Here is a 27,698-nt window from a genome sequence, read left to right as displayed (position 1 = left end):
CCTCCCGGGACACTAGGCCTAACCAGGTTACCCCGGTAACGAGCGAGAATGACGCAGTGACCCGGAAGAAGTCCTCGCTGATGGACAGGAGCAGTGGGGAGGACGGTCTGAAGATGGTGGCATTACCGGCTTGTTGGCAGCGTCTTGGTTTTTACTCCCTCTTGGCCGGCTATTTCTTCCGCTGGTGCGCGGTGGCAGCCGAGAAGGTGGCCTCGGTGGATGTATTTCTTATGGATTCTCGAACGGGTTGGTCCGCAGAGTTCGGCTTCAAGTCGGGCAGCAGTTACCGGCTGCAGGGCACCGTGTTGGCGCTTGGCAGCGGGTCTGACAGCCCCAGCCAAGGTAACCAGGGGCTGTGCGCCTTTCCAAAACATAACCAGGACAGCTTAGAAGGAAGCTTAATATTAGTAAGTGCTGCATTGCGTCCGTCTATGGATGCATAAAACACTTATCTTCAATGCGTTAATCTTTCTGCACAATCTACAGCAACCGCCCCCCACCCCGTGAATTTGCACCAAGATGTTTAAATGCAAAATAACCCCGAAGGCACAATGAGATGTATTTACAAGTGATATGACCGAGTTTATATATGTTTCCATTCGGGTCCGCTCCTCAAAGCGCAGCTCTTCCAAATGTGTGAGAAATGCTAATTGTTTACATTTTTTTCCAGTTGTAGTGTTTTGTTGCAAAACGTTGCGTTACTTTAGTCGTGTAACAAGTAGTTGTTGTAAATGCTTTTTTTAAGAAGAGTGATTTATGGTCAGCCAATCACTTATTGACAGTTCAAATTTCTTTTAACTTGCATAAATAGTAATTTGATAGTTTGGCCCAATATTGTTAGATATTGGGTGATTACAAATGTGTTTCAAGAATTGATGGAAGAAATCGGCCAGTTGAATATTGTACCTTTGGTATGGATTTTCATCCAAAATGGGCTAATTTTGTCTTTAATAGCTAGTTACTGAATCGTATCTTTAATATTAAGGCTTTTGTTACAATTTCTGAAGAGACTGATAACTTCTTAATTGGAAGTTTGGTTTTTGTTTTAATAGCTGAAAATATATCAAAGCAAGATTTTCGCTAGACTGTTAATCCGGAGACGGATAACATTCTGGAGACTCGGGTTCGAATCCTGCCACAGCAGATAGTGGAATTTGCATTCCATGAAATATCTGGAATTAAAAATCTAATGATGACCATGAATCCATTGTCGATTGTCAGAAAAACCCATCTGGTTCACTAATGTCCTTTAAATGGGTGGCACAGTGGTTAGCACTGCTGCCTCACAGAGCCAGGAACCTGGGTTCGATTCCACCCTCTGGCGACTATCTGTGTGGGGTTTGCACATTCTCTCCTCGTCTGCATGGGTTTCTTCCCACAGTCCAAAGATGTGCAAGCCACGTGGTTTGGCCGTACTATATTGTCCATAGTGTTCAGGGATGTGTAGATTAGGTGTGCTGTGCGGGGATGGGTCTGGATGGGATGCTCTCAGGGTTGGTGTGGACTTGTTGGGCCAGGGAGCTGGTTTCCACACTGTAGGGATTCTATGATTCTATCATTTATGACTTTTACTGCAACAAAATACTTCAAACACTATTGTCTAAATTTTGTTTTTGTAGGCAGTCTATACTTCAAAACCACAAACCAAACATCCCTTTTTTAATAAAACCAAAAGCACATCACTGCTATATTTCTCACTAATCTTTGTTATCCATCCAATTTTACTGAAGTTCCACCCCACCCTACCCCAGAGTGACTTTATTTTACAGAATCTTTAATTCACTTTATTAGGACCAAACTAAAGGTATGCCATAGCGCTTTAGTTTTACTGCAGTGCCCTAGCTGTTCTCTAAAGTACAAAATTTCATGTGGATCCTTTCATTCACTTTTGGATTAAATCCCCAATTTATTTATGCAACCTCACAACTATGGATTTCTCAGCTCAGACCAAGGTTTTGCTATATTCTAGCTTGGGAATTTAAACATCTGGAACATCCCTGGTTCATAATGTATTTTTTTGCTCTTTGATCTTCTGTACTGCTGTTGGTCTCACAGATGATCCTTGGCTTCTGACATTTCCTTTCTCTCTGTTTTATCCAGGCTGACAGCCTTCACTACTTTTTGTTAAGGACCACTGTAATATTTCCTCAAGCAAAGAAACTCTTTCAACTCAATTTTCTTTTATAAATCCAACTTTTATATCTGCTCTCAAACGCACTCGGGTGATTGCATTCCAGATGATTACCACATGCTGCAATATAAGTTTTCTTCCATGTTGGCTTTGATACTTTTACTAAGCAATGTATAGCGTCTGGTCCTTGACCCACCATCAGGAGCAGTTTCTATCCAGTCTGTGTAGATCTACAATTTTGAACATCTCTCCCAATTCTTATTTCAACCTTATATCTTACATATGGCATGGACTTCCAGAACATGTATATCTTCCTTCTTATGTCATATGTTTATATTGAAAAACTTGATTGTCAACGAAAATCTCCTATAAAAATGCAAATATTTGACTGTCCAAAAAAAACAACGAATGTCACTCACATGGTTCCTGATAACATTTTCATCCACTTTAGTTGGTTAGTAACTGAAAGTTCTAGGGAGCTGTTGTCTGATGTTCAGTAAAAAATCTTAACTTTGTATCAATATCTTAGTGTGCTTGCAGCATGGGAACTATACTTCTTCCAGTTCTGCTGTAACTAAGCATTCAGCTTTATTGTGGATTGCATGTGTCATATTATAGATGGTCAATTGAGTAATATCCGTCTTTCTGTTGACCTGATGGATGCACCTTACCTATCAGTAGATAATAAATTAATTTACTATTTAGAATAAATATGCAACCAAATTGCAAGGTTGTAAGTAAAAGTCGTCTGAATGGTAGAACAGTTAAGTGACAAAGTAACTCATACATTCCCTCAAAGTGTGTGAGCACAGAATTCTGAAGACTTTTCCTGGAAAACGCACACAGGGACTGATGTTTTTACTTTATACTTTAAGACAGTTACTTATATGTAGTAGTTTAATGAAGCGCAGTTAAAATTAGGTGACAAAAAATTATGGTTACTTATTACTTTTAAGGTTAAAGATGAACAGTTCGACATCCGGCCAGATACTGGAGAGAAATGGATTGGTGTTGTGCCTGTTGATGAAGACCATGTTGAAGGAAAAGGGAACAACAAGCAGGAATCATTTGCTGCAGCTGTTGTTAGTAAGGCAAGTAATAGAATATGCTTCAAATTTGAAAAGTACACTAATCTGAAATGCACAGATTTAATAAACTAGTCATTCATGTAGTAGTGTGGGGTTTGCTTCTATAGGAATTAATCCTACATTCCTTTTATATTCATTGCTAATCTCTCTAAACAGCACTCAAGTAAATGCTATGCTATTATCTTCCCTATTAAGATTATCTTTAATTTCTCCTTGTGTTCTGAATAACCTTTGAATAACACTGCTTATTTCCGAGATATTAACTGTATCAGAGAACGAGTATATGAATTAGGAGCAGGACTGGGCCATTCGGCCTTGTACGTCTGCTTCACCGTTCAGTAAGATAATGGCTGATCTGGGTTGTTGCCTCAACTCCACCTTCCTGCCTACCTTTGACTTCTTCATCAAGGATCTTTTCTACTTCTGTCTCAAAAATATTTAATAAATCTGTTCCCACCACTCTGTGAAGAGGTTCAATATAAATATACTTTTCTGGGTAATATAAGCTGCCTCTTATTATGTGCATTTTATTTAAATATTTGGTAAATAACTCTTTGAAGCATGTACGCAATCAGAGAATGAAAGCTAATCTAAATTAATGAATCCCTTCCTGTTTATACTGATATTCACTTTAAAAAGGCAAAGTCTGTATCAGTTTATATGATAATATACCGCTTAATTATATTGCTGATGTTTTGAGACATTTTAAGTCATGTATGCACATTTACTTACTATGACTGCAAATTTAATTGAACAGTACTGTTGCAATTTTATAACCAAACATCTTGATTTTAGGTGAAACTAAATGAATGGAGTTAAAACTGTTAACAGGAGTCTGCTGGTGTAAGACTTTTTTAGTATTTGCCTATTTAAATGAGTCAGTCATTAGGAAGTTATTTTCCATGGGTTGCTTTTCCACTGTATTTATTCCTGTTACCTATTAACAACAAGTCACCATCAGTTCCGAAATACAAACTGATGTTTCCCATTCACCATCAGTTCTGAAAATATAAACTGACATTTTCCCAGCCACCATCAGTTCTGAAACTATCTCTGACTCCTCCCTTCCCTACCTTGACATTTCTGGGGATAAACTTGCCAATAATATCCACTACAAACCCACTGACTCCCACAGCTGCCTGGACTATACATCCTCACACCCCACTTCTTGTTAAGACTCCATCCCATTCTCTCAGTTCCTCCGTCTCCGTCGTATATGTTCACATGAGGCCAATTTCGATAAGGGAGCCTCCGAAATGTCCACCTTCTTCCTTAACCGAGGATTCCCCAGCACCGTTGTTGACAGGGCCGTCAACCAGGTCCGACCCATCTCCCGCACTTCCGCTCACACCCCTTCTTTTCCCTCCGGCAGAAAGGTCCACCTGAAAAAGGGTCCAGACCCGAAACGTCAGTTTTCCTGCTCCTCTGATGCTGTCTGGCCTGCTGTGTTCATCCAGCTCTACACCTTGTTATCCCTGAACTACCTGTTGCCTGCCACTTTAACGCACCACTCTGTTCCCTGGCCAACATCTCTGTCTCTGGCTTGCTGCAGTGTTCCAGTGAAGCTCAACGCAAGCTGGAAGAACAACACCCCACTTTCCCCTTGGACCCTGCAGGCTTCCGGACTTAATACCGAGTTCAATAATATTAGGGCCTAAACTCTCCCATGTCCTAGCCCCCTACCCCACACACCAGGCCTTGTTACCACATAGCCTGCCATCACACACCACCTGTTGTTAGTCACTAGTAGTCCCCATTAACAACTATTCACCCTCCCAGCCTGATTGTTAGCAACTCGTTTGTCTGTCCAACTGCTCTTCTCTTCAGCCTCTATCCTATCGTTTACTCCCTACCCCATCCCCCTCCCCTTTTTTTCTGCATATAAACTGACGTTTTCCCAGCCACCATCAGTTCTCAAGGAGGGTCACCGGACCCGAAACGTTAACTCTGTTTTTTCCTTCACTGATGCTGCCAGACCTGCTGAGCTTTTCCAGCAGCTTTGTTTTTGTTCCTAGTGTATGTCCCATTTGAGGTGGAAGAATTGAAACTTGACCACGCTATGTCAAACATCCAAAGTTCTTGCTCTGTAGCTGTGCAGTTGTTTATATTTAAATTGTTTTTGAACATATTTAAATGAAACAACATTCAGTAGTTGCTGCTGGGGAAATATTACTGAAGTTCGAAGTTACAATTTATCCCATTCCTCTGGAAAGAAAGCTGTATTTGTGTTCATGAGACTCTTTTATTCTTTGAATGGTGTAGATGCAATGCTTGTTTTCTTCGTGCATTTAAAGTTATATAGTTCCGTAAATCTGCAGTTCGCAATTGCATTTCACAAAAGGACATTTAACCTCATCTTGGCGAGGATTTTGAGCCGAGTAGTTTTGTGCTTGGAAGGAAGGAAGGAAGATATTTGCAACAGCATTTATGTTGACAGCTGAATTATGTTTTCATGGATCGAATTTGGTTCTTAGAATTTTTATTATAACTTGTTTGAAAAATGTATATGTGTTTCACTGAGTTTCATGTAAATTTTGCAAAAATTATCTTCAGCTGAAGTTACAGTTATAAATAAATTATCTTTTTTATAACAGGAACAGAAATCACATTAACAGAAGGTCTGTTACAAAGAAACAAATTTAAGGAAAGATAACCATTTTTTAAAACAAAGGAGAATGTATTCATGTCCTTGTAGCAGGCATGTCATCTTAGCTCATTGCTGGTACAGAAATAGCACTTGCTGCTTATCCCCACACTGGATAGAGTTGTTCAATCCGGTTGAGTGTGTTCCTGGTGGATTCATCAAGTCACTTGCAACTCGTGGTGGAGTCGAGTAACCTTCCTAACCGTATCCCCTAACTCCAATATATTTATTTGAGCTTTTGTTTCTTAATTAAAATGTAATACAATTATCTGTTACTGCCCATGTGATTTTTCTGCTGGGTTGGTTGCAACAGTGTCCAAGTGATTAACACGTAATTTCTGAAGACTGCAGGGCACTCCTAGTGGATTAATGATCCTAACTTTGTGACCTGACCCAATTTCATAAATACAACTTGGAAATGAATTGCTATTTGTTATTGATGACTTCTCAGAAGTGACAATGCTGAATAGAATGTACTGTATGTTACTTTTAAGCTTACTGTTCAGAAATAATAGAACCAGGGATCTATTGATATTTTGTAAGTAAATTATATCCTTTATTTTAAAAAAATGACTAGCAAAAGTTGCAGTAAAAATTGTGACTTCTAATTTAGTAACAGACTTCATAGGGTAAATTTGAGATTTACAGCAAAGTATAAACTGCTGATTGTCTTTATGTTTAGACATGTTTACCACCAAAATTGCTATCTGACCTCCAAGTAAGAGATGCTTTTATTTTTACAGATGAAAAGAGCACTTGTTCTGGGAGCGTCTGCCCTTTTGATTCTGGTTTTAAATCAGAATGCCTTCACTGAGGTAATTCAAATGCAAACATCTATTTTACTCCCATACAAAATAATATACATCACCATCAGCATCTATTCAGAATGATTTAAATATTTATGCTGACCCTTTGTTAAGTTTATTGTTATTTAGGTTTCAAATTTCAGTTTATTTTAGGACTCCTGACAAAAGACTGCAACTATTCATTGCTCACCCAAGCCGTTTAATTGTTAAAAGTACCAGTGGCTGAAATATTTTTTTCAAAACTGTTGGTAATTGTGAAATGTGAATTGTTTTACCATATTCACTCTTCCTTCTCAGCGAAATATTTATTTTTAATTTTTTTTCTAAGCATTTCATAATTTACCAATGAATCTTTATTTTAGTGAAAGGATTATTACTTGTATTTTTTTCAAAGATGGACATTTCCCAAGTGCTTTCTAAACCAGTTGTCATAATGCAGAGCTCTGAAAATGTAACCAAGCTTCTCGGAGCCCTATTAAGGTAAGAGAGCACATATTGTGTTTGTTTTTATTTAATGTGCTTTGATTCAGCCATCATGGATTATAGACCATGGAAGGTATTATGTAATATTTTGACATGAAAGATGTGTGCTAAAATCTATTTTCACTCTAATTAAACCATGAACACTCTGTAGGACTTCACTTTTTGTTTTAGGGTTAATAATTCACCAATTGGAAATAGTGTCTGTCTTACCCCTAGGCCCGAAACGTCAGCCTTCCTGCTCCTCTGATGCTGCTTGGCCTGCTGTGTTCATTCAGCTCTACACCTTGTTATCTCTATGTCTTACCCCTGTATTTTTTTTCCCTGCAGTTCGTCTTGTAAAATTAACAAATACTGTTCTTTTTAGGCTGTACTAATTGCCACTGCAACTGCCGGGGACACACTCGCTGCCCTTGCAGTTGCAGCATCTGTGAGTTCATTTCAAATGATACAGTAGATAATTGCTTGTATCAAAGAATAGGAGCAATTAAAAGCTTTGATTTTCAAATACTTTCAAATCAATTAGGTTAAAATCCTGAGATCAGGATATTCACACAGCCCACTGTCAACACTTGTCCATCCCCCTCTTTACCCTTTATTGCTTCCTGCTTGCTTACTGCCCTGATCCATTGCTGTTTATTATACCCTAGCAGTGAATAGAATGCCAAATGGGGCAAGAATCAGAATGGCATAGCAGCTGGAGTCTGAATACAAGTGTAATCTGAACATTCCTTGGGTTTATAACAGATAGTGTGCATGTGCCTGTGGGCGGAGTGGATGCCGACTTTGGTTTCAGACAAAATTTATTATGTCAACTGTGTAAACATCCTATTGTCGTATAGTGCAGAAGATGCACTTTATTACTTAAGAATTAACAATAAATTTGGAAATTCTTTTCTTTTGTTATAATGTTGTTATTTTCCGCGTTTTCTCTTATATTATGGATTTCCTGTGCACTTACCGTCTCCGGCTTTGAGGGTCCTGTGTTAGTGCCCAGGCCTTGCTAAGTCCATCTAGGAGATGAATGAGATTAGCTGACATAATGTTGGGTTTTTTTTTGAGGATGTGCTTGCGTACTGTTCTGTATCTCATTGGAAATTGCCTTGTGAAGACTGAAAAGTCTCTTCCTATGAGACAGCAAGGCACTGCTGCATCAAAAAGACTTGGAATTTTGCCTCAGATAACAAGGTGTAGGGCTGGATGAACGCAGCAGGCCGAGCAGGAAGGCTGACGTTTCGGGCTGAGACCCTTCATCAGAAAGGGCCTGGGCCCGAAACGTCAGCCTTCCTGCTCCTATGATGCTGCTTGGCCTGCTGTGTTCATCCAGCTCTACACCTTGTTATCTCAGATTTTCCAGTATCTGCAGTTCCTACTATCTCTGATGGAATTTTGCCTCTTTTCTTTTAAAAATCTTTATTTACTTCTCATAAATTTATGATGTAATGGTGCCAAAACCTCTACTGTTGAAAAAGTATGCTGGTGTTTCATAGATCATAGAATCATGGAATCATAGATCATAGAATCCCTACAGTGTGGAAACAGGCCCTTTGTCCCAACAAGTCCACACCGACCCTCAGAGCACCCACTCAAACCCATCCCCCTATAATCCACCTAATTTACACATCCCTGAACATTACGGGCAATTTAGCATGGCCGCTCCACCTAGCCTGCATGTCTTTGGACTGTGGGAGGAAACCAGAGCACCCGGAGGAAACTCACACAGACATGGGGAGAATGTGCAAACTCCACACAGACAGACGCCCGAGGGTGGAATAGAACCCGGGTCCCTGGCACTGTGAGGCAGCAGTGCTAGCCACTGTGCCGCCCCAAAAGATATGTCCTTTGAGCCGGAATTCGGAGCCTGTAGGGAATTATTAATTTAAGTGTATTTTTGACATGTTCTCGTATTCCTAAAATCCAACATTCAAATCTAAAGCTATATAAATCGTAAAGTACAATTCACAAAGGAATAGAAAGAATTTATATTTACATAGCATCTTCTCAAATCTCTCATGAATGTTCAAAGTACTTCCTGCTGAATTTCTTTGAAATGCAGTCATATTTAAACTTGCACACATCAATTCTCTAGATAAATGCTTAATGTTTTAAAGCTGGAAGTACATTATTCTCTGCAATTCTGCACTTTGCCAGTTCAATTCTTTAATGGAGTAATGGACGAGGCCTAACAGTGGCTTTTGCATTACCGCTGTTCTTTATTGATGCTGCAGGTATCTTAAAAGATCAAAAGGAAGGTTGATAATGTGTACGTACCATTGCTTGGTTACAATCTCTTTAAATTTTACTTTAACATAGATTGAAAATCTTGGGCGTGCTAAAAATGACTTTTCATTGGATTTCTTTTCAATTGCAGTGGTCTTCGTGCATCTGCCAAAATAACTTTTAAAAGCATAATTCAAGACAATCTGGTATGTCAAATTTTATTTTATCTTTAAATGTTGAAAGTCTGCAGGGCAATTTCTGTATAATAAAATGCATGCATGAATTTGACGCCAGCCAAATGGTCAGTAAAATCATTTGATAGGTCACACCCTAGCTTGTAGCTTGTGAAGTATCCAGAATTCACATTTGGGTTTTAAGGTCAGTACGACGTCAAAGATGCCTTAAATGTGGACAAAGTAGTAAATAACTCAGTTTGAGAGGCAGTACCAAGGATATTGACTTGATGACACTTTTTTGTCCAAATTTTTAAAGATCTTTTTACAGACAATTGTTCTCTTTCTGTTCTGAATGTGTTATTCTTAACCATGGGATGTTGTTGTTTTAGTTATTTGTGTGATATTTGATGCTGACCTTCAGAAGGCTATACAGCTCCAGGGACATTGTGATGGAGGCTTGTGCTTTGTTTCCCTATAATCCATCCATGCAAATTTTCAGAGTGCTTACAATAAAATAAAGAATAACAACTCGAGGCAATTGTCTCCTCTGTAACCCAGGGATACTAAGGTAAATTGTTATACTGTCCTACCTGAGACCAGCCAACTCAGCACAAACCAGAGACTGAACTTGTTAACCTATGTGTTTAACTACTCTGAGTGAACTTGTTCAACCATTAAACAAGCAGTTGGTGTGTAGAAGTTATGAGTAAAATGAAGTGATAATTTCACCACACGGGTCTTTTGGCAATCTTATAAAGTATTTTTAAAAAAGTAAATAACATAAATTTGTAAAGCATCAAAATTGTGTTAATACAATGTAGCGATGATTTATCATTATTATTCTGATATGAGCTTTATTCACCTTTTGGTGTTCGAGATTGTTTTGTAATCAAGTGGTTTTGCCTGTTTACTTGGCTGATTAATATCACATCATACAACTGGAACTAAAAAAGGCTCACTAAAAGTGAGATAAAAATTTTGGTCAGGTTTTTGTCTTAAACATTCCCAATGCAAATGTTATGATCTGGGAGGGTTTAACAGAAATTTATGAGAGCTGTGAATTAGAATTGCATCTTTATTGTTAATATGTATTCCTTCTGCTTTGGAACTACCAAAAACAAAAATAAACTATCCCAGTTGTTGCTTGGCAAAGTGAAAAGTGGAGGTTTAACAATTCAAATAGAGGCTGTTTGATCCTAAGACTGGCGGATCATATGAAATAGCGTGTCCATTTAGCTTTGCAGTAGGCAAGATGCTGATCATACCCAATCAGCAAGTGCTTGCAAAGCTAAAATACAGCATCCAACATCACATGTGATTCCGCAATTGGATAATGTCTCCTAAGTAATCCTGAGTGTGCTAAGAATTTTTTTTTTGTTCTCACATTTGTTCATGGGATATGGGCGTTGCTAGTCAGGAGAGCATTTATTCTCCATCCCTAATTGCACAAAGGGCAGTTGGGAGTCAACTGCATTCTATTTGGTTTGGCATCACATGTAAGCAATACCAGGTAAGCATGGCAGCTTCTTTCCCTAAAGGACATTAGTGAACCAGATGGGTTTTTCTGACAGTTGACCATGGTTTCATGATCATCAACAGATTGTTAATTGCAAGATATTTATTGAATTCAAATTCCAGAATCTGCAATGGAGGGATTCAAACCTGGTGCCCAGAACATGACCTGGGTCTCTGGATTGATAATCTAGTGAAAATATCAGTAAATTATGTTAACTAGCAAATTAATATTGTCAGTCAGGATTGTGGTGTGTCATACATGTATGAAGTGAAAACTGCATATGTCCATACCCAGGGCTGTGTTCTTTGCAGACAGAAAAACATGTACACGCGTTGCACCAGTTTCAACTTAACAAAGATGTAACAACATCTGGTTCATTGCTCAGGCCTTGTCCAATCAAAGTTAACCTACCTAGTTTAAATTTAAACAAAGCTATTAGCTGTCAGTCATCATCTAATTGGCGCATTCTCCAATGCGCCTACCTATTGGAGTCCACTTGCCAACTAGTCAGTACACTATAAAATGTTGCTTCCCAATTATATTAATATTCTTGCAAATGTCTGAATGAGGGCAAACCAAAAGGTGTTTATTTTAGCAATATTCAGGTTCTATATTACTGAACAACGATTTAAATCCAAATAATGAAAGATAACATTGTTCACCAGATTACTCAATAAGCCCTACTTGAAACCTTATAAAATCAGCAATGTTATGAAATATTTTCTATTATGTTTTGATATCAGGGAGTAACATTAACACTGTGGTCAACCTGTGGACGCTCACGAGGTGGTCTGTATGGAGAATGGCAAGGGGTGATTTGTACAGGAGAGAACAGCTCACAAGTTCAGGTATGTAATTGTAAGTAACAGCCTTTCAGTTCACTCTGATTCTTCATCTTCTCATGCAACCCATTCCCTTCTCGTAAAAGGAACAGAAAGTCAGAGAGTTGGAGACAGTAAGGATTGCAGATGCTGGAAGCTAGAGTCAGTAAATGTGGAGCTGGAAAAGCACACAGCCAGTCAGACAACATCCAAGGAGCAGGAAACTCAATGTTTTGGGCCGAAACCTTTTGTCAAGACTAGGGAGGGGATTCCAGAAATAAATCAAGAGAGGGATATGGGTCTGTGGGGGGAGGGTCGGTGAGATGGAGATCGGTGGATGCAGGTAGGGGGTTATTGTGGTTGGTCAGTGAGAACGGTGGAGTGGATAGATGAATCAGAAGATGGACAGGTTGGGGCAGGAGAGATTTTGAAGCTGGTGAAGTCAATATTCAGGCCATTGGGCTGTAAGCTCCCAAGGCGAAATAAGAGGTCTTGTTCCTCCAGTTTACGTTTGGCCTCACTCTGACAGTGGAGGAGGCCAAGGATGGACATGTTATCAGGGGAGTGGGAGGGGAAGTTAAAGTGGAAGTCAGAGGGTATGTTGACCTGTGATCCACCAAGTAGCAATTAGCTCAAATTAAGCACTGTTAGAAGTCAGAAATCTAGTTAGCATAAGTGTCAGCCTCTCAAAATTTTTCAAAAAACAAGGGTTGACTTTATGTGCCAAGTATAGAAGTGAACTTCTGGCTCGGCTGTGGGTGGCTATTACTTTTGTTGTTCACCTTGCAGGGCTTGCTGTGCGTGGGTGTATCATAACCTCCAACACAAGGTTGCAGTGCAATCCAGTTATAAGTTATCAGTCAGTAAAACATTTTTTTGTGGGGTAAAACTTGAGGCTGCCTGTGAATATAGCATGTTGATTTTTGAAAAGCCTGAGGTGGGGGATATGCACGTTGTGTATCCAAAAAACATGAAATTAAAATCAAAATCCAATGGATTCTGAAAATCTGAAACAAAAACAAAATGCTGGAGAAACTCTGCAGATCAGACCGCATCTGTGGAGAGAGACAGTTATGTTTTGAATCTGATATAACTCCTCTTCAGATCTGAAAAGGGCTGGAAAATGGTGAATTTCATGCTGTTCACAGAAGGGCAGGATGAGTATGTGGGACAGATTGTGAAGGTGCCCAGAGCAAAAGATGGTGCTTTTCAGTCTGAAGAAGAATCGTATTGGATTCCGGAAGTTAATTCTGTTTCTTGCTCCACAGATGCTGCCAGACCTGCTGAGTTTCTCCAGCACTTTCTGTTATAAAAGCATGATTTTTGGGGCCTAAAAGGGCTAATTTTATGTATTGTTGTTTTTTTCTTTAAAACTCTGTCAGCTACGGCACAAATGTACCATCTTGGTTAACAATGTGTTCAATCAGAAAACCTAAAGATTTTGGAACCAATAACTAAAAGGTTTGAATGAGAAACGAAAGTGCAAAATCAGAAGAATCCTTTTGTGTGATAGAATGAAGAAAATTGGATCCTCACAAAAGGACACCCTTTTAAATAAATGACCTTAGAGATTTTCATCAGACAATGAGTGTGTATTGGCTAGTTATAACTTGAGAAATATATGGAATATATATTTTTTAGAATATTTCAGCATCTGAGGACATCCTGCAGCCTATGAAGAAGTTTTTGAAGTGCTGTCACTATTGTAATACAGCAATCTCAACTAAACAGCAATGTGACCTCATTATGGCCTTGGTTCAAACATGGACAAAAAAGCTGAAATCCAGAGGTGAGGTCAGAATGACAGACCTTGACATCAAGGCTGCATTGTGGCATCAAGGAGCCCTAACGAAACGAGAATCAATGGGTATCAGGGGGTCAAACTCTCCATTGGTTGGAGTCATGCCTGGCACGTAGGAAGATGAATGTAGTTATTGGAGGTCAGTCATCTCAGGTCCAGGACATTTCTGCAGGAGTTCCTCAGGGTAGTGTCCTTAGCCCAACCATCTTCAGCTGCTTCATCAATGATCTTCCCTCCATCATAAGGTCAGAAGTGGGGATGTTCACCGATGATTGTGCAATGTTCAGCACCATTTGTAACTCCCCAGATACTGAAGCAGTCCATGTTCAAATGCAGCACAATCTGGACAATATCAAGGCTTGGGCTGACAAGTGACAAGTAACATTTGCGCTATACAAATGTAAGGCTATGACCATCACCAATAAGAGACAATCTAACCACCGTCCCTTGACATTCAATGCTGTTGCCATCACTTAATCCTCTACTATCAACATCCTGGGGTTACCATTAACCAGAAACTCAATTGAACTTGCCACATAAACACAGTGGCTACAAGATCAGGCCAGAGGCTGGGAATACTGCGGTGAGTAACACATCTCCTAATTCCTCATAGCTTGTTCATCATCTACAAGGCACAAGTCAGGAGTGTGATAGAATAGTCCCCACTCGCCTGGATGGGTGCAACTCCAACAACACTCAAGAAAGTTATCATCCAGGACAAAGCAGCCCACTTGATTGACACTACATCCTCTCCCTTCCCCACCGACACTCAGTAGCAACAGTGTGTACTATCTACAAGATGCACTGAAGAAATTCACCAAAGATCCTCAGACAGCCCCACCCAAACTCACAACCACTTCACCGAAAAGGCCAAGGTCAGCAGATACATCGGAACACCACCACCTTCAAGTTCCCCTCCTAGCCACTCACCATCCTGAGTTGAAAATATATCACTGTTCTTTTACAGTCGCTGGGTCAAAATCGGAACTCCCCACTGCGCCGCCGCCTTTCCCCCGCCCCCCTCAAGCGGCATTGTGGGTCAACCCACAGCAGGTGGACTGCAGCGGTTCAAGAAGGCAGCTCACCCACCATCTTCTCAAGGGCAATGAGGGACAGGCAATAAATGCTGGCCCAGCCAGCGACACCCACATCCCACAAATGAATTAAAAAAGACCAGATAATCTGCATGTTTTGTTAACATTGATCTGAGGAATAGTCATTGTCCAGGATACTGGAGTATTGTAACCCCCCATGCTGTTCTTTGAAGAACTACTCTGGGAACTTCTAGAATCATAGAGGTGTGCAGCACAAAAGGCCCTTTGGCCTACCAAGTCTGTGCTGGTTAAAAACATGCATCTAACTATTCTAATCCCATCTCCTAGCAGTTGGCTCATGGCCTTGTATCCTTTAGCATCACAAGTGAATGTCTAAATACTTCTTAAACATCAGGATGGTTTCTGCCTCTACCACCCTTACAGGCAGTGAATTCCAGATAGCCACTACCCTCTGGATGAAAACCCTTCCTCCTCACATCCGCTCTAAACTGCCTGCTCCTTACTGTAATTCTGTGCCCTGTTCGTTGTTTCCTCCACCAAGGGGAAAAGTTGCTTCCTGTCTACCTTGTTAATGCCCCTTGTCATTTTATACAACACCATCATTTTATACATCTCAGTCATGGCCCCCTCAGTTTCCTCTGCTTTAAGGAAAACAACCCCAGTCTATCCAATCTCTCTTCATAACTAAAATTCTCCAGGCCAGGCAATATCCTTGTAAATCTCCTCTGCACCCTACCTAATGCAATCATATCCCACCTTGTGGATTCCAGAACAACACACATTACTCTAGCTGTGACCTAACAATGCTTATAGTTTCAGTATAACCGCCCTGTTCTTAAACTCTATACCTCAGCTAATAAAGACAAGTATCCCATAAGCCACCTTAACCATTTTATCTACCTGTCCCCCTACCTTACAGGTCCGGTGGACGTGCACACCAAGGTCCCTCTGAAGCTTGGTGCTTATCAGGGGACTTCAATTCATTATATATTCCGTTTCCTTGTTTGTCCTGCACAAGTGAATCACCTCACACTTATCCAGGTCGAATCCCATTTGCCTCTGATTAGCCCATTTGACCAGCCCATCTGTATCCTCCTGTAATCTAAGGCTAACCTCCTCATTGTTTACTGCCCACTAATTTTCATATCGTTTGCGAATTTACTGATCAACCGTACTATGTTCAAGTCTATTTATATATACCACAAACAGCATGGGCCCAAACACTGATCCCTATGGCACCCCATTAGACACAGGCTTCCAGTCACGAAAACATCCCAGCAAAGTCCTGGAATTGAGATGGCTGACCTCCAATAACCACAAGCATTTTCCTTATTGCTAGGTATGGTTTCAACCAGTGGAAAGTTTTCCTGCCAGTTCTTACCGACCAATTTTGCTAGAGCACCTTGTTGCTTCACCTGGTCAAACGCTCCCTTAACAAAAGCAACTGTTCTCATTTTAATTCCAGAATTCAGCAATTTTTTATATTTAGTCAAAGGTTGTAATAAGATTTGGAGCAAAGCTCTGACAGAACCCAAAGTGAACAAGAACCACCGACAACATTGTTGGTGGTACCTTCCATCACTGATGAATGAAAGGTGCTAATTGGCTTGATTGTATTTTTCCTGCTTTGTGTGTCCAGGATATACCAGGACAACTTCCCACATCTTTGGGTGAATGTCCATGTTGTAGCTGTATTGGAATAGCTCTACGTCCGCTTTAGAATGTAGACAGGGCCTTGGTTTAATATCTGATTCAAAAGGCTGTGCATCCAGTAGTGCACCACTCCCTCAGTACTGCACTGGAGCAACAGCCTAGACCTTTGGGTTAATACCTTTTGAAGTTTGAATGAATTTCATTTTCTTTTACAGAAATATCTGCAGCAGTTGTGGAACACCATCCTATTAGTGGGTTTAATCTTGTGTACTGGAGTCATTGTGCAGGCTCAGTGGCAATATAGACACTATGAACCAAGTACTGAAGAGATGGAGGTTTGTATGTATGTCTGTCTAAGCAGAATAGATTATAATGGCTAAGAAAACTTAAAAATGATTTGTGTGGCTAATTTTATTACATTTTGTTTTAGAGAGCTAGAAAAAAGCTCTTTGGGCTGTTGCATCCACAATGGTCAAAAACAACCATCTTACATTTCTAATCTCATTTTCCAGCATTTGATCCATAGCCTTGTATGCCTTGGCACCAAAAGTGCACATCTAAAAACTTGATAAAAGTTATGAGGGTTTCTGCCTCTATCAGCCTTACAGGCAAGTGAGTTCCGGATTCTCACCATCCTTTGCGTGGAAAAGTTTTTCCTCTCATCCCCTCTAAACCTTGTGCCATTTACCTTAAGTCTATGGCCCCTGGTAATTGGTCCCCCATATCGAGAGCTATGCTCTCATAATTTTATACATTTTCGTCTTACTCCCCCACCAATCTTAATTAGTTTTCATGTCTTTGCTGAGTCACAGGAAATGAAACTTTATGTCAAAACTTCAACAGTTGAGAGCGTAAACTATTTAATACTTTCTAATTTTAACTTTACTGGAAGAATGTTATTGAAATCTGATATATAAACTAATTAAACGACTGAACAGTATTTTAAGTCATTAACATTGATCCCTTCATTCTTTTTTTTTGCTTTTAGATGAGTTTGAAGCAACAAATCCTGAAGCAATTATCAGCACTGAAGACTCGAAAGTATTATCCAAATAAAAGATGGAAAATGCAGTTGCAAGAACTTGAGAGCTGTGCTGTGTGTTTGGAAGAGTTCCATAAAAATCAGGTGTCATTTCACTTTGTGATTTGAACAAAGAAGCAAGGGAGAAAGTGATACTAGTAACTGATATTTATTTGACTCCTCTTTTGTTTTTGCTTGAATCACTTTTTTACTGCAAGATGTGTTCATGGGCTTTTTAAACCACAGTGACCTCAAATACAAATTAATAAAAAGCTTCAGCTGTGGTTTGGTGGCAGTGCTCTCATTTGCGAGTCAGTTGTAGTTTAAGCACCAGTCTAAAAATTTAAGCGCATAATTTATGTTCATACTTCTGTGCAGTTCTGATGGGATGAAACTTTAAATAATTATAAAGTCCATTTGTTTTTTGAAATTAAAAGTCCCTGTGACACTCTTTGAGGCATTTTCTGTTTGTATTTTATATTCAGCTTTTCCTATATACTTCCTTAGCCTCTATAATTTGGCTGCTGTGTACAGTAAGTAGATGAGCTATTGTAGGAGCTAATGTCACTTATTAAGTCATTATGCCAGACTGCATGTCCTTAAGGGTTATTTAATAGCATGCAGCCAAATCTCAGTTCAATTCTAACATAGTTCACCATTTCACCAGCATCAAAATTAAGTGGTATTTGTAAGGTTTTCTTTAGTAAAAAGAAGAGCAATTTTATTTCTTGGGGACGCTGATGAAATAATAAAGATGCAACATCAAACGTGTAGACAGACTAGTAATAAGTTTGAGCAAGCTGATGGTGTCTAAAAAAGAGAATATTCAGTTGAAAAGTCTTTAAACTTCTTGAGGTGTTAGGTTTTAACCTGTGGCCATAGTTGTTTAATTGATGTTTGTATCTTCAGCAGTAACAAATATTGAGGATCTCTTTTGAGTTCTCAGAGAATGGATGTTTCTACAGTTTGCTCTATCCTATTATAAAGACATTGTTCTTTCAGACACTGAGAGAAGAACAAGTCAGAGACTTCAAGTTCTGCTTAAATAAAGTTATTTTCATTTATATCTTTCCCAAAGCAGTTGCTTGAAATACTGTGTATGTTCCCATCTCTGCCTTCATTGTTTTTCCTAGCTGAGTAATTTGCAGCCAGGTCTTCCATTCCATTATAAGAATCTTATCAATGGACTTGCCTCAATAGAGGTGTAGGGTTGAGTTTCAATAACTTTTGATGACTAGGTCAGTATCAGATCAGACTAAATCTTGTTTATTGGTGGCTTCATGAAGTGGTCATCCTTTGGTCAGCTGATAGCAGCAATTTCAAATCAGTGTTTTCTTTCTTTCTCAAAAACTGTTTGAGCCGATGAAGCTCCGAGGTATTAAAAATTAGATGATGTAAGTTGAAAATTGATTTATTTCACCACTATCATAACAAGATGAAATTATAATACCTGGAACATTGGTTCGAGTTATTTTGGTTAATGAAGAAAATGCTTTGAAGATAGTTTAAGATTATAATGTGACTTTTATTTGTAGTGTCTACGAGTGCTACCATGTCTACACGAGTTTCACAGGGATTGTGTTGATCCCTGGCTCCTACTTCAACAGACGTGCCCCCTGTGTAAACGGCATGTCCTAGGTAAGAGTTATAAAGTTAATATTGTACATAAAGAGGACTTTTGGCCAATCAAGTCTGTGCTGGCTATCTAGAGCTATACAATCAGCCCCATTTCTCCACTCAATTACTCATGGCCTTGCATTCCTATATGCAGAAAAATAGAACCATTAGTAAAATGACTTTAACAATGGACATTTAAAGAGAATGTGTAAAATTGATGTATTGAAACCCACTACAAGAGCAATGTTGTAATGTTTTAATACAATTTTGAGGACAATTTCTGATATGTTCAGTTAACCTTGACATTCTTGGGATAATTCTTTACTGGTGACCATGCCCTGTTGGTGTGCAGGTTAAGTGATGCACAGCAGGTTTGCTCTGAAGTCTTCATAGTCACTTAATTGGTAGAACACAGCAAGAATGGCTGTACATTAAATAGGTTCAGATCACTATTCAGAAAAGAGCAGGATATAAATCTGTATGTTAAAGGGAAAAAGAACTAAATTAACACGTGTTTATTGTCTTGTATCCGTTTTTCTTTTTAAAAAAAAAAGGTGATCCATGTGAGAACAGCTGAAGTTATTCTTTCTCATGAACAGAAAACGGGAGACTTCTGCAGCTTGATTTTATGTACACCTTGAGACTTTTTATATTGCACTTTATTCGTTACATTCTGAACGACCAGTTCAATTTGTGGTAATCAAGTGAACATTGATTTTAACAACCCTGATGAGAGAAATCCTGTTATTGTGTTGGAATGTTTGATCTATTGACTCCCACAAATAAGTTGTGAAGCATACTACATATAGATGCAACATTCATTTGTTTCTGGAATACTCATGTATAATGAGATAATTAGATGGACTATTCAAGTTGATGATTAAACCATTGAAGGTTAACCATATTCTTTATGTAGATGCTGAAGTAACAGTGCTTTACCCCCTTTTATTTATTGATTATATTTATTCTCCTGAAATGTTACATATATCTATTGTGAAAATGCTGATAGTTATTTAGTCTTCATTTACACTTCCAACATATAAGTCAGAGGAGAGGTGCAAAGTCTTTTGTTCTTCACAGTTGAACTCCACTTGGGTGTTAAAACCTTTTCAAGGTTTTGGCAACTTATGCTGTGCTTTGAGCCAGTTCATGGTTTAGCTGTTGTGTATTCCAAACAGTTGAGTCTAAATTAACCAATTTCTTATCTCTAAGTGTATATTGCCATTTGGATTCTTATGAAAATAGCCACAGATTATGGAAAAACTTATAAATCTTAGCAACCTTGGAAACATTTACCACCTAATCAGAAAAACCATTTTATCTCTGATCTTCCTCACTCACACTTGTATGGCACTTATAAGCATCTGATAATGTTCCATCAATGAGTTTCTACATTACTCTTAGGAGAGGTGGCTGCATCACTGTTGGCAAACACAAGCAATAGTCTCACTGTAGTTTTTTCAGCAATTAATGATGTGATTTTTGAGGTTTTGAAGCAATCTGAATTTCCTTAAATGTTTCCCAGGAAGGTTTAAAATTTCATTATTTAGTGCATATGCTTTGTCTAGAAGAAGTTAATGATCCAATTATCAATGTCTGCATTTTGCATTATAAAATGTCCTTCCATTGTGAAGAGAGGCTTTGAACAAGGTGACTATAATAACAAAACATTAGAACCTTTTTTTCTTATTCCATGAAAAATACTTGAATTTAGAAATCGCCCAATGCCTTGGAGTGCTATCTCCCAGTGTGTTGCAAATTGTTGTTCCTGCCTTTCATTTCCTTAATTCTATCAGTACGCATCTTTCGACTCTCCATGTTTTCAATATTTTGAACAGCTAATGTATATCAGACCACTAAGAGTACTGTGCATTTTGGGTAGCTCTAAACAAACAGTCTTGCACAGAAGACCAGAGAAAATTATCTAGAATAATTCATAAACTTCACACTCTAGAGTAGAGTGATTTAAATTGTTTACATGATTTTTAATGAAACAGAGAGCCTTGAAAGATTATGGTTCAAGTATTTAAAATGATTTTGCTATCCACAAAAGAGCAGTAAAAGTCTAACAAAAGCATTAATCATTTGAAGTTCTCTTGAAAATTCTATAAAATTAAAAGGATAAGGATAAATGCAAATGATTAGTGCTAACACTTAAGGTGAAGCTAGTTACTCTCATGCTATTTGATTATCCTTTTCTTGAAAACATTTTATTTCTTCCTTTTAAAAAAAACTGATCCTGTTTACTTTTAGATTAAGTCATAATGTCTACAGTCAACAGAATTTGACTTTCTAACTTTCCGCGTGTAAGTAAATTTAGTTGCTGGGATAGTCTGGGGTCTTAGCCTGTGGTTCTATTATGCAAATCAGCAGTCTCAACATTTCATGATTTATCCTTTTAAAGCATTTCATACTTTAATAAACCTTTTGGATTTTCATTGAGCTTTGTTTTAATTAAAAATCTATTTTTTTTTACCTTTCTTCATAGCTGTTTTATTTGTTTCTGGTATTGTTCTAGAGTATTTGCTGCAGCCTTTTCACGTTGCTGATATTCCTTCAATAAGCGATGCCAAAGCTACATGTTATTCCCAAGTTTAATCCAAAATTAGGTTTTTCTCCTTGCATTTACATTCATTGGCATTATATATAAAAACTAGCAGTTGCAGTTCCACTTTTAATAACCTATGTATGTGCATCTATACCCTTGATGATTGTATAAACCTGTATAAGGTCACCGCTCCTATGCTCCAGTGAGAAAAATCCAAGCCCATCCAACCTCTCCTTATGACTCAAACCCTCCATCCTTGGCAACATCCTGGTAAATCTCTTCTGAACCCTCTCAATATAGTCAATCTGAAAATGACCAGGTATTCAATGTACGTGGAAATACTAGTATTTTCTATATGGATTAGTGACTAAACCTTCTGGTGGATCAGTGATACACAACCTATTTTTGAGTGGTTGCCTGGAATGTATTGTATTAAATAATTAAGAATAAGTTCATTTCCCTGAAAAATAAAGCCCAGTTAATTAGGTCCAGAGAACAGAGTGCAACATTGGTTCTAGGCTTCTAGGTTTGTCAGCTAGGTTCTTCCTTCCTGTTGGGGCACGAGCATGAAAAATTATCAGGAGTCAAGTAGGAGTAATACTCGACCTTATTTTCAGACTACCCCTCCAGTCATCATTAATGAATAAGGCTGACTGGATTATCAGTAATAGTGCCTAGTTTGGTTCATTATTTAGTCTTTTCTGGTCTTACTGAGCTTGTTATTATGGACCTAACTCAGCCTCAAAGATATCTCAATTATCCCTTCTGACATCCAGGTAAAATAACTAGTCACTAGATAACTAAGAAAATGCATTATGTATTAGTGTATTATATATTTATTTATTAGAATCTCTTCCAATATAAATGCCACAACTTGAATTTTTAAATGGTTATTTTATTCTTTATTCTGGTTAACCACAACATTGTATATAATTTAATTTATTTTGCAATACATTATGATTAATTATGTTTCTTATGTAAACTTTAGACAAGGGCTTTAAGTGAATCAAGAAATAGACACCATTTTCCTTGCTACCATTTCCTTCAATAGTGAGTTTATAAAATGTGACTGGCATAATAGAGTTATTTTGTAAATTTAACTATTGAAGAAAATGTTTTTGAAATATAAAACTTCATTTTGAAAAGTACAAATGCCACGTTATAACTTTGGAGAGGGGGGAAAATATGCTGGAACAAAGAGGGATTTTTGTGGTTAACTATTGCAAAATCTTTCTGAAACATAAGTTAATGTAGTTGAATGGAATTCATAGTGTTTAATTGTGATATTTTATTTGTAGCACATATTTCAGTAGTCATAAATAAAAGCCTGTGCCTGATTAAAAAGTGGCTGTCTTCAATGTATTATGTACAGGGTCATTTTGTTTTCAACAATATATGCAGCAGTTAATAATCCTGTAAACGCCTTGATAAAACATTAATAATTTCACACAGTTACTCTGTCACTACAAATAGTAAACAGGAAATCTTGCCCGTACATTATCGACAACTTCCATTGAACTTCATCAAAAGAAGCTGCATGACATTATTTTTTCCACATTTTTCTTCTCCATCACTGATTTTAGATTTTGTTTTTTTTCTGGTTACTACTGAACTGGTTAAAATTCTCTGACTGATAGGTATAAAATCCAAAGTAATTTTCAGAGTGAAATCCTATATTTTTCATCTCTCTTCTGCATGCTGTCTGACTCAAATCACAGACCTTGATGGCCACCATACCTGTAGAACAACGTTAAGGCTGGATTTTGTCATGTGATTCAATCTTGTATTTTCCTACATATTTTCATGCTAAAAGCAATGTTGTTTTACAGTGATATGATCCAGATCTTCCTGCGTAGTATAATAAGCACACTAATGTCTTATTAATTAATGGAAGACAAATGATTAAATCTGTCACACAAGTTAAATCTCTCTCTTTTGTATATTTATACACTGTATAATTCTTGTAGCAGAGACATTTATATATCTCTGCTGATTTCCATTGCTTTAAACAACTGCCAATTTTGTGTAGATAGGTTAAGCGGCCGTGCTTCTTCCTCTGTCTCAGTAAGAACATCGATAATGAAAATATATGCAGAAAGCTTATGTTACTTGTACTCATCAGTTTTTAGTGACTTATCTATCTTATGCCTCTTGTCATGTGAATGGAAGTAGTCTTGGCAGAGGAGCAGGCTAATTTGGGATGTTGGCAGTCAAAGGTTAGGCTGATGTGGGATACTTAAGTACTGAAGCTAATGAAGTGAGTATCATCTCATCCAAGACACCAAAGCTAGAGAGAGTTTGGGATGTGGAGATTGTAGGGTTGTGGGGGAGGTTGTGTATAAAAGTAATGAGCAGATAAAGACCGGCTAGTTCAAACCTTCCACACACAAATGGAATGAAAGCTAGCATAGATCAGCAATGTCAGTAGTCAGGGGTGAGCTGTTGGTACAAGTTGATACAGATTTAGAATTGACTGCTGATTATGGAAATGGCAGCCAGTAGGAGAACATTGGAATGGCTGAAGGAGTCTGAGCAGCAGATGGGAGTGGAAACGGGTAATTATTGTGGAGATTTGCAGTCTTTGAGATGTAGAGTACATGAGACTGAAATCTCGCATCTGGAATGAATGGGATTCTGATGTTACAAACATTCTTGTGTTCACTGTTAGTTACTTGGGTATTGTCTTTGTTTCACTTTTCTAAACAACGTACTATTGCTCATCTGTTCAACAACTCCACAGGCAAATGCTGGAGATGTATTTGTTAGCCAGTGAAGGAGGATTTTCTTTTTTTAAACATTCTGCTGTTCCATTCCTGAAGTCTAGAAAGTGGCTACAGACGTGTGAACCATTTTGAGAGCTCTAGTCAATGATGCGAGTATAGAAATAGTCAGTATTTGCCTTTTCCTAATACCGGTTCAAAAATGTCTTTTCAACAAAGGTGAGGGTGGACAATTTTTTTAAAAAACTGGATGCATTTAAAATGAGCACATCAGGGAGAAAGGAAGAAATAATAGTGACGGAGTTACATGACATGCATGGTGGGGGGGGATGGGGAGGAAAGAGGGGGCTGCTAGGGAGCACAAATACTAGCATGAACCTCTTGGTTCAAATGACTTATTTCTGTGTTGGAATCACTTTCCATATTTTGTAGCAACATTAATTCTTTCAGTGCATTTTGTACATTCTTTTGCTGACAGATCTTGGCTACAGTGAATGAACTAGACAGAACCTTAGTATCTGTAATTTTGCCAATAGCGTAACAGTCATGTGTGGCATATTTAATAGCAATGCATGTAACTTATTAAGCATTGTCTCTGGAAACACGCTATCCATCATTACTTCTGAAGCTTGGATTTAAAATTTCTGCAATGTTCTCCCAGAGTTAGGGCAGAATAACCATGTGGAAATGTTATTTTTTTGTTTTGGATTCCAATGAATATGTGTCTCAGCATAACTGATATCTTAAAAAAGATGTGTACTTCACTCACACATGTTACAACACACCTCTGGGCCAAGTCAAACTTGAACCCACACATTGTTGTCCACAGGTAAGGAGACTGACTGAACCACAAGAGTCTGTTTATTCTCAAGATATTGGTTCAATGACACGTCATTCAATATCATTACACATTAAATAGATAATTATTCCAGACATGACTAGTTAACAATGCAACTCTGCCCTTTATTTTAATTGACAAACACAAACCCACATTTGCCATTTCCCACTGATTAACAAAGATTAAACATTGAGTCATATTGTATTTAAGTACATACTTATAAATTGGAACAAGATCAGTATAATTGAAAATCATATCGTTGAACATTCAATTTGATTACAGATCACAGATTCTTGTTAATTGGGTTCTACAGAAATGTTTGATTAAAGTGATACATTTAAAGAAATATTTTCCCTGTACCAGAACTATAGAATCTTAATTGATAAATTTGCAAGATGGTTACAGGCTGGTATTTGGAATTGTTAATTTACTTGAATATACTGTGATATTTTTAAACCGTATACTAGTAAAAATGTATCTTTTCAGTAAGAGCCTTGTGTTTCTAATACATGATGCTGATGCTGGCCAGCCCTGGATGACATTAACAGAAGTTGCGACTCTAGGTAACTGATTCCTATTGCAAGCAAAACTGCTCAATTTAGCTTCAATGACTAACTTCTAAGATATCAGTCAATTTTAGTATAACTTATTATGAGTACTTTTATAGACCAGTTGACAAATATTATCTTATTGTATTGCCACATCCATGGAATTAGTTAAAATTCCTAAGCTACTTAGTGTCGTACTGAACACCACACGATAATTTGATGTTGACTGCAAGTTTCTGTGCTGTGAAGATACCTCCTGTTGACAAACATTTCAAATATGTGGTTTCTCATGCAATCTTTTTGGTTTGTTACTGCACTAAAAGTAGAATAGATTACAATATATGGAAGAATCATCTCCTGTTTTTATTTTTTTGGTGAGGTTGTCATATTTTTCAGTTGAAACTGAGGCATCAGCAACTGTGTTAAGGGTAATTTCTCCTCCATCCCACTTCAATTTCAGTTTTATTGGAAAGCGATTCCTTGTGTCCTTAACTTTTGACAGAGGATGTAACAATTAGAAAGTTGTTGAGTTTGTTAAAATAAAATGTGATATTACAGTGCTTAACAGACCATACCTTCCACAATATAGAACCAAGTAACCTAATCTTAATGCAATTTTCTATAGTTCTTCCTTGCACTGTCAGATATAGCTTTCATACCGGGTAAGGCACCAGCCTTTTTCAGTCTTGCATAAACACCAATGGCAGATGTTTCTCGTGAGTGAAAGACATTTGTTACAGGTTCTTTTATTCGCTCTGTATAGGGAGTTGTCTCCTTTGGCTCACTCCATGGCCTCTGGTTAGACTTGAGTCTCATATTTTCATTCAAGTTTCTTGTAGCTTTAGTCATCCCTCTGCAAAGTTGACATACAAAAAATTTAGTTTGGCTATTTCTGGAATATTGTAGAAGATTATTCAATTAAGGAAACAGATCCAAATTTACATTTTAAAATTCCATGTTTCAGAACTAACAATCACAATGCTGAAAAAGGAACAAAAAGCTGGAAAAACTCAGTAAATGATGCTGCATCGTTGGGAGAAATAGCGACTGTTTCAGATCCATGACCTTTCATCAGAACTCGACATGAAACATTAATTTTATTTCTCTCCATTAATGCTGTCTGACCAGCTAATTTTTCAGCATTTTTTTGCTATTCTTATTTCTAAAACATTGACCAGAAATTCAGCTGAACTAGCACAGAAGTACTGTAGCCACAAGAACAACTCGGAGGCTACAGATCTTGCAGCGAGTAAATGACCATTTGACTCCCCAAAGCCTGTCCATGAAGACACGAGACAGGATTGTGATGGACCATACTCCACTTGCCTGGATGAAAGCAGCTCCAACAACACTCGAGGCTTGACACCATCCAGGACAAAACAGTCTGTTGATCAGCACCAAATCCACAAATATTCATTGCCTCTGCCACCAACATTCAGGAGCTGTGTGCCATCTAGTCAAGGCACTGCAGAAGTACAAGGGCAGCAGATACATGGGAACACCACCACCTGCAAGTTTTCGCTCCACTCGCCGCATCCTGAGATTCATACTGAGACGCTAACAAAATAAACATTTTTCCTTCCTGTCAGGCATTTAGGATTGCAAGCTGCAACAACTCAGAGGCACCCAGGCCCCTCTGAAGCCTTCCTCCCGGCCCCATCGATCTGTCTGCATCCCTGTTCATAACCCCATATCATGTTGGGTATTTACTATCCCTTTTGAATTTCTGTTCTCTGATGCTGAATGTTCTGTACTCAGCAAAGGTCTTTGTTTTATTCCTCTGCACCCCTGCCTCAATGTATTTCAGGCCCAACATGATGTTGAACTCTTCTTTTGTCGCCTTCACCTCCACGCGTATTTCTTCGGACAAGAGTCCTCTCCTCGTTCCATAGACCCCTTCACCTGCCTGCAGTGCTGTCACTCCAGCCTTTTACCCTGACTTTGTAATCAAGCCTGCTGATAAGAGTGATGCCATTGTTGTCTGCCTTACTAACCTCTATGTTGCAGAGGCTAAG

General features: G+C 38.3%; 2 protein-coding genes across 6 annotated transcripts in view; one reads left to right on the top strand and one right to left on the bottom strand.

Annotated features, from left to right (window-relative positions):
* The first annotated feature begins 71 nt into the window (after positions 1-71).
* Positions 72-26,781, top strand: rnf215 (ring finger protein 215). 5 transcript variants are annotated; one of them, XR_007264673.1, is made up of 11 exons: positions 72-407; positions 3,088-3,222; positions 6,607-6,678; positions 7,064-7,149; positions 9,521-9,575; positions 11,805-11,909; positions 16,607-16,726; positions 17,380-17,517; positions 18,948-19,050; positions 25,622-25,698; positions 26,648-26,702. XR_007264673.1 is itself a non-coding variant. In XM_048611535.1 (10 exons), the coding sequence occupies exons 1-10, from the start codon at positions 81-83 to the stop codon at positions 26,698-26,700; spliced, it is 1,194 nt and encodes a 397-aa protein (XP_048467492.1). In that variant the 5' UTR covers positions 72-80; the 3' UTR covers positions 26,701-26,781. The 5 variants fall into 5 exon arrangements, 4 of the variants coding, with proteins under 4 accessions (XP_048467492.1, XP_048467494.1, XP_020368136.2 ...); XM_048611535.1 differs by lacking the exon at positions 25,622-25,698 and having other exon boundaries at positions 26,648-26,781; XM_048611537.1 differs by lacking the exon at positions 26,648-26,702 and having other exon boundaries at positions 25,622-25,828.
* The window catches only part of ccdc157 (coiled-coil domain containing 157), a 46,551-nt gene continuing 43,993 nt past the window's right edge, over positions 25,141-27,698 (bottom strand). The window contains exon 11 of the mRNA XM_048611534.1: positions 25,141-26,536. Coding sequence (XP_048467491.1) covers positions 26,290-26,536 — 247 coding nt within the window. The 3' untranslated portion in view covers positions 25,141-26,289. The remainder of the gene's footprint in view (positions 26,537-27,698) is intronic.

The sequence above is a fragment of the Rhincodon typus genome, chromosome 24 (assembly GCF_021869965.1).
Source record: "Rhincodon typus isolate 14 chromosome 24, sRhiTyp1.1, whole genome shotgun sequence".
Lineage (NCBI taxonomy): Eukaryota > Metazoa > Chordata > Chondrichthyes > Orectolobiformes > Rhincodontidae > Rhincodon > Rhincodon typus.
The sequence above is the reverse complement of the archived record's forward strand: the minus strand, read 5'-3'. Positions and strand labels throughout refer to the sequence as shown.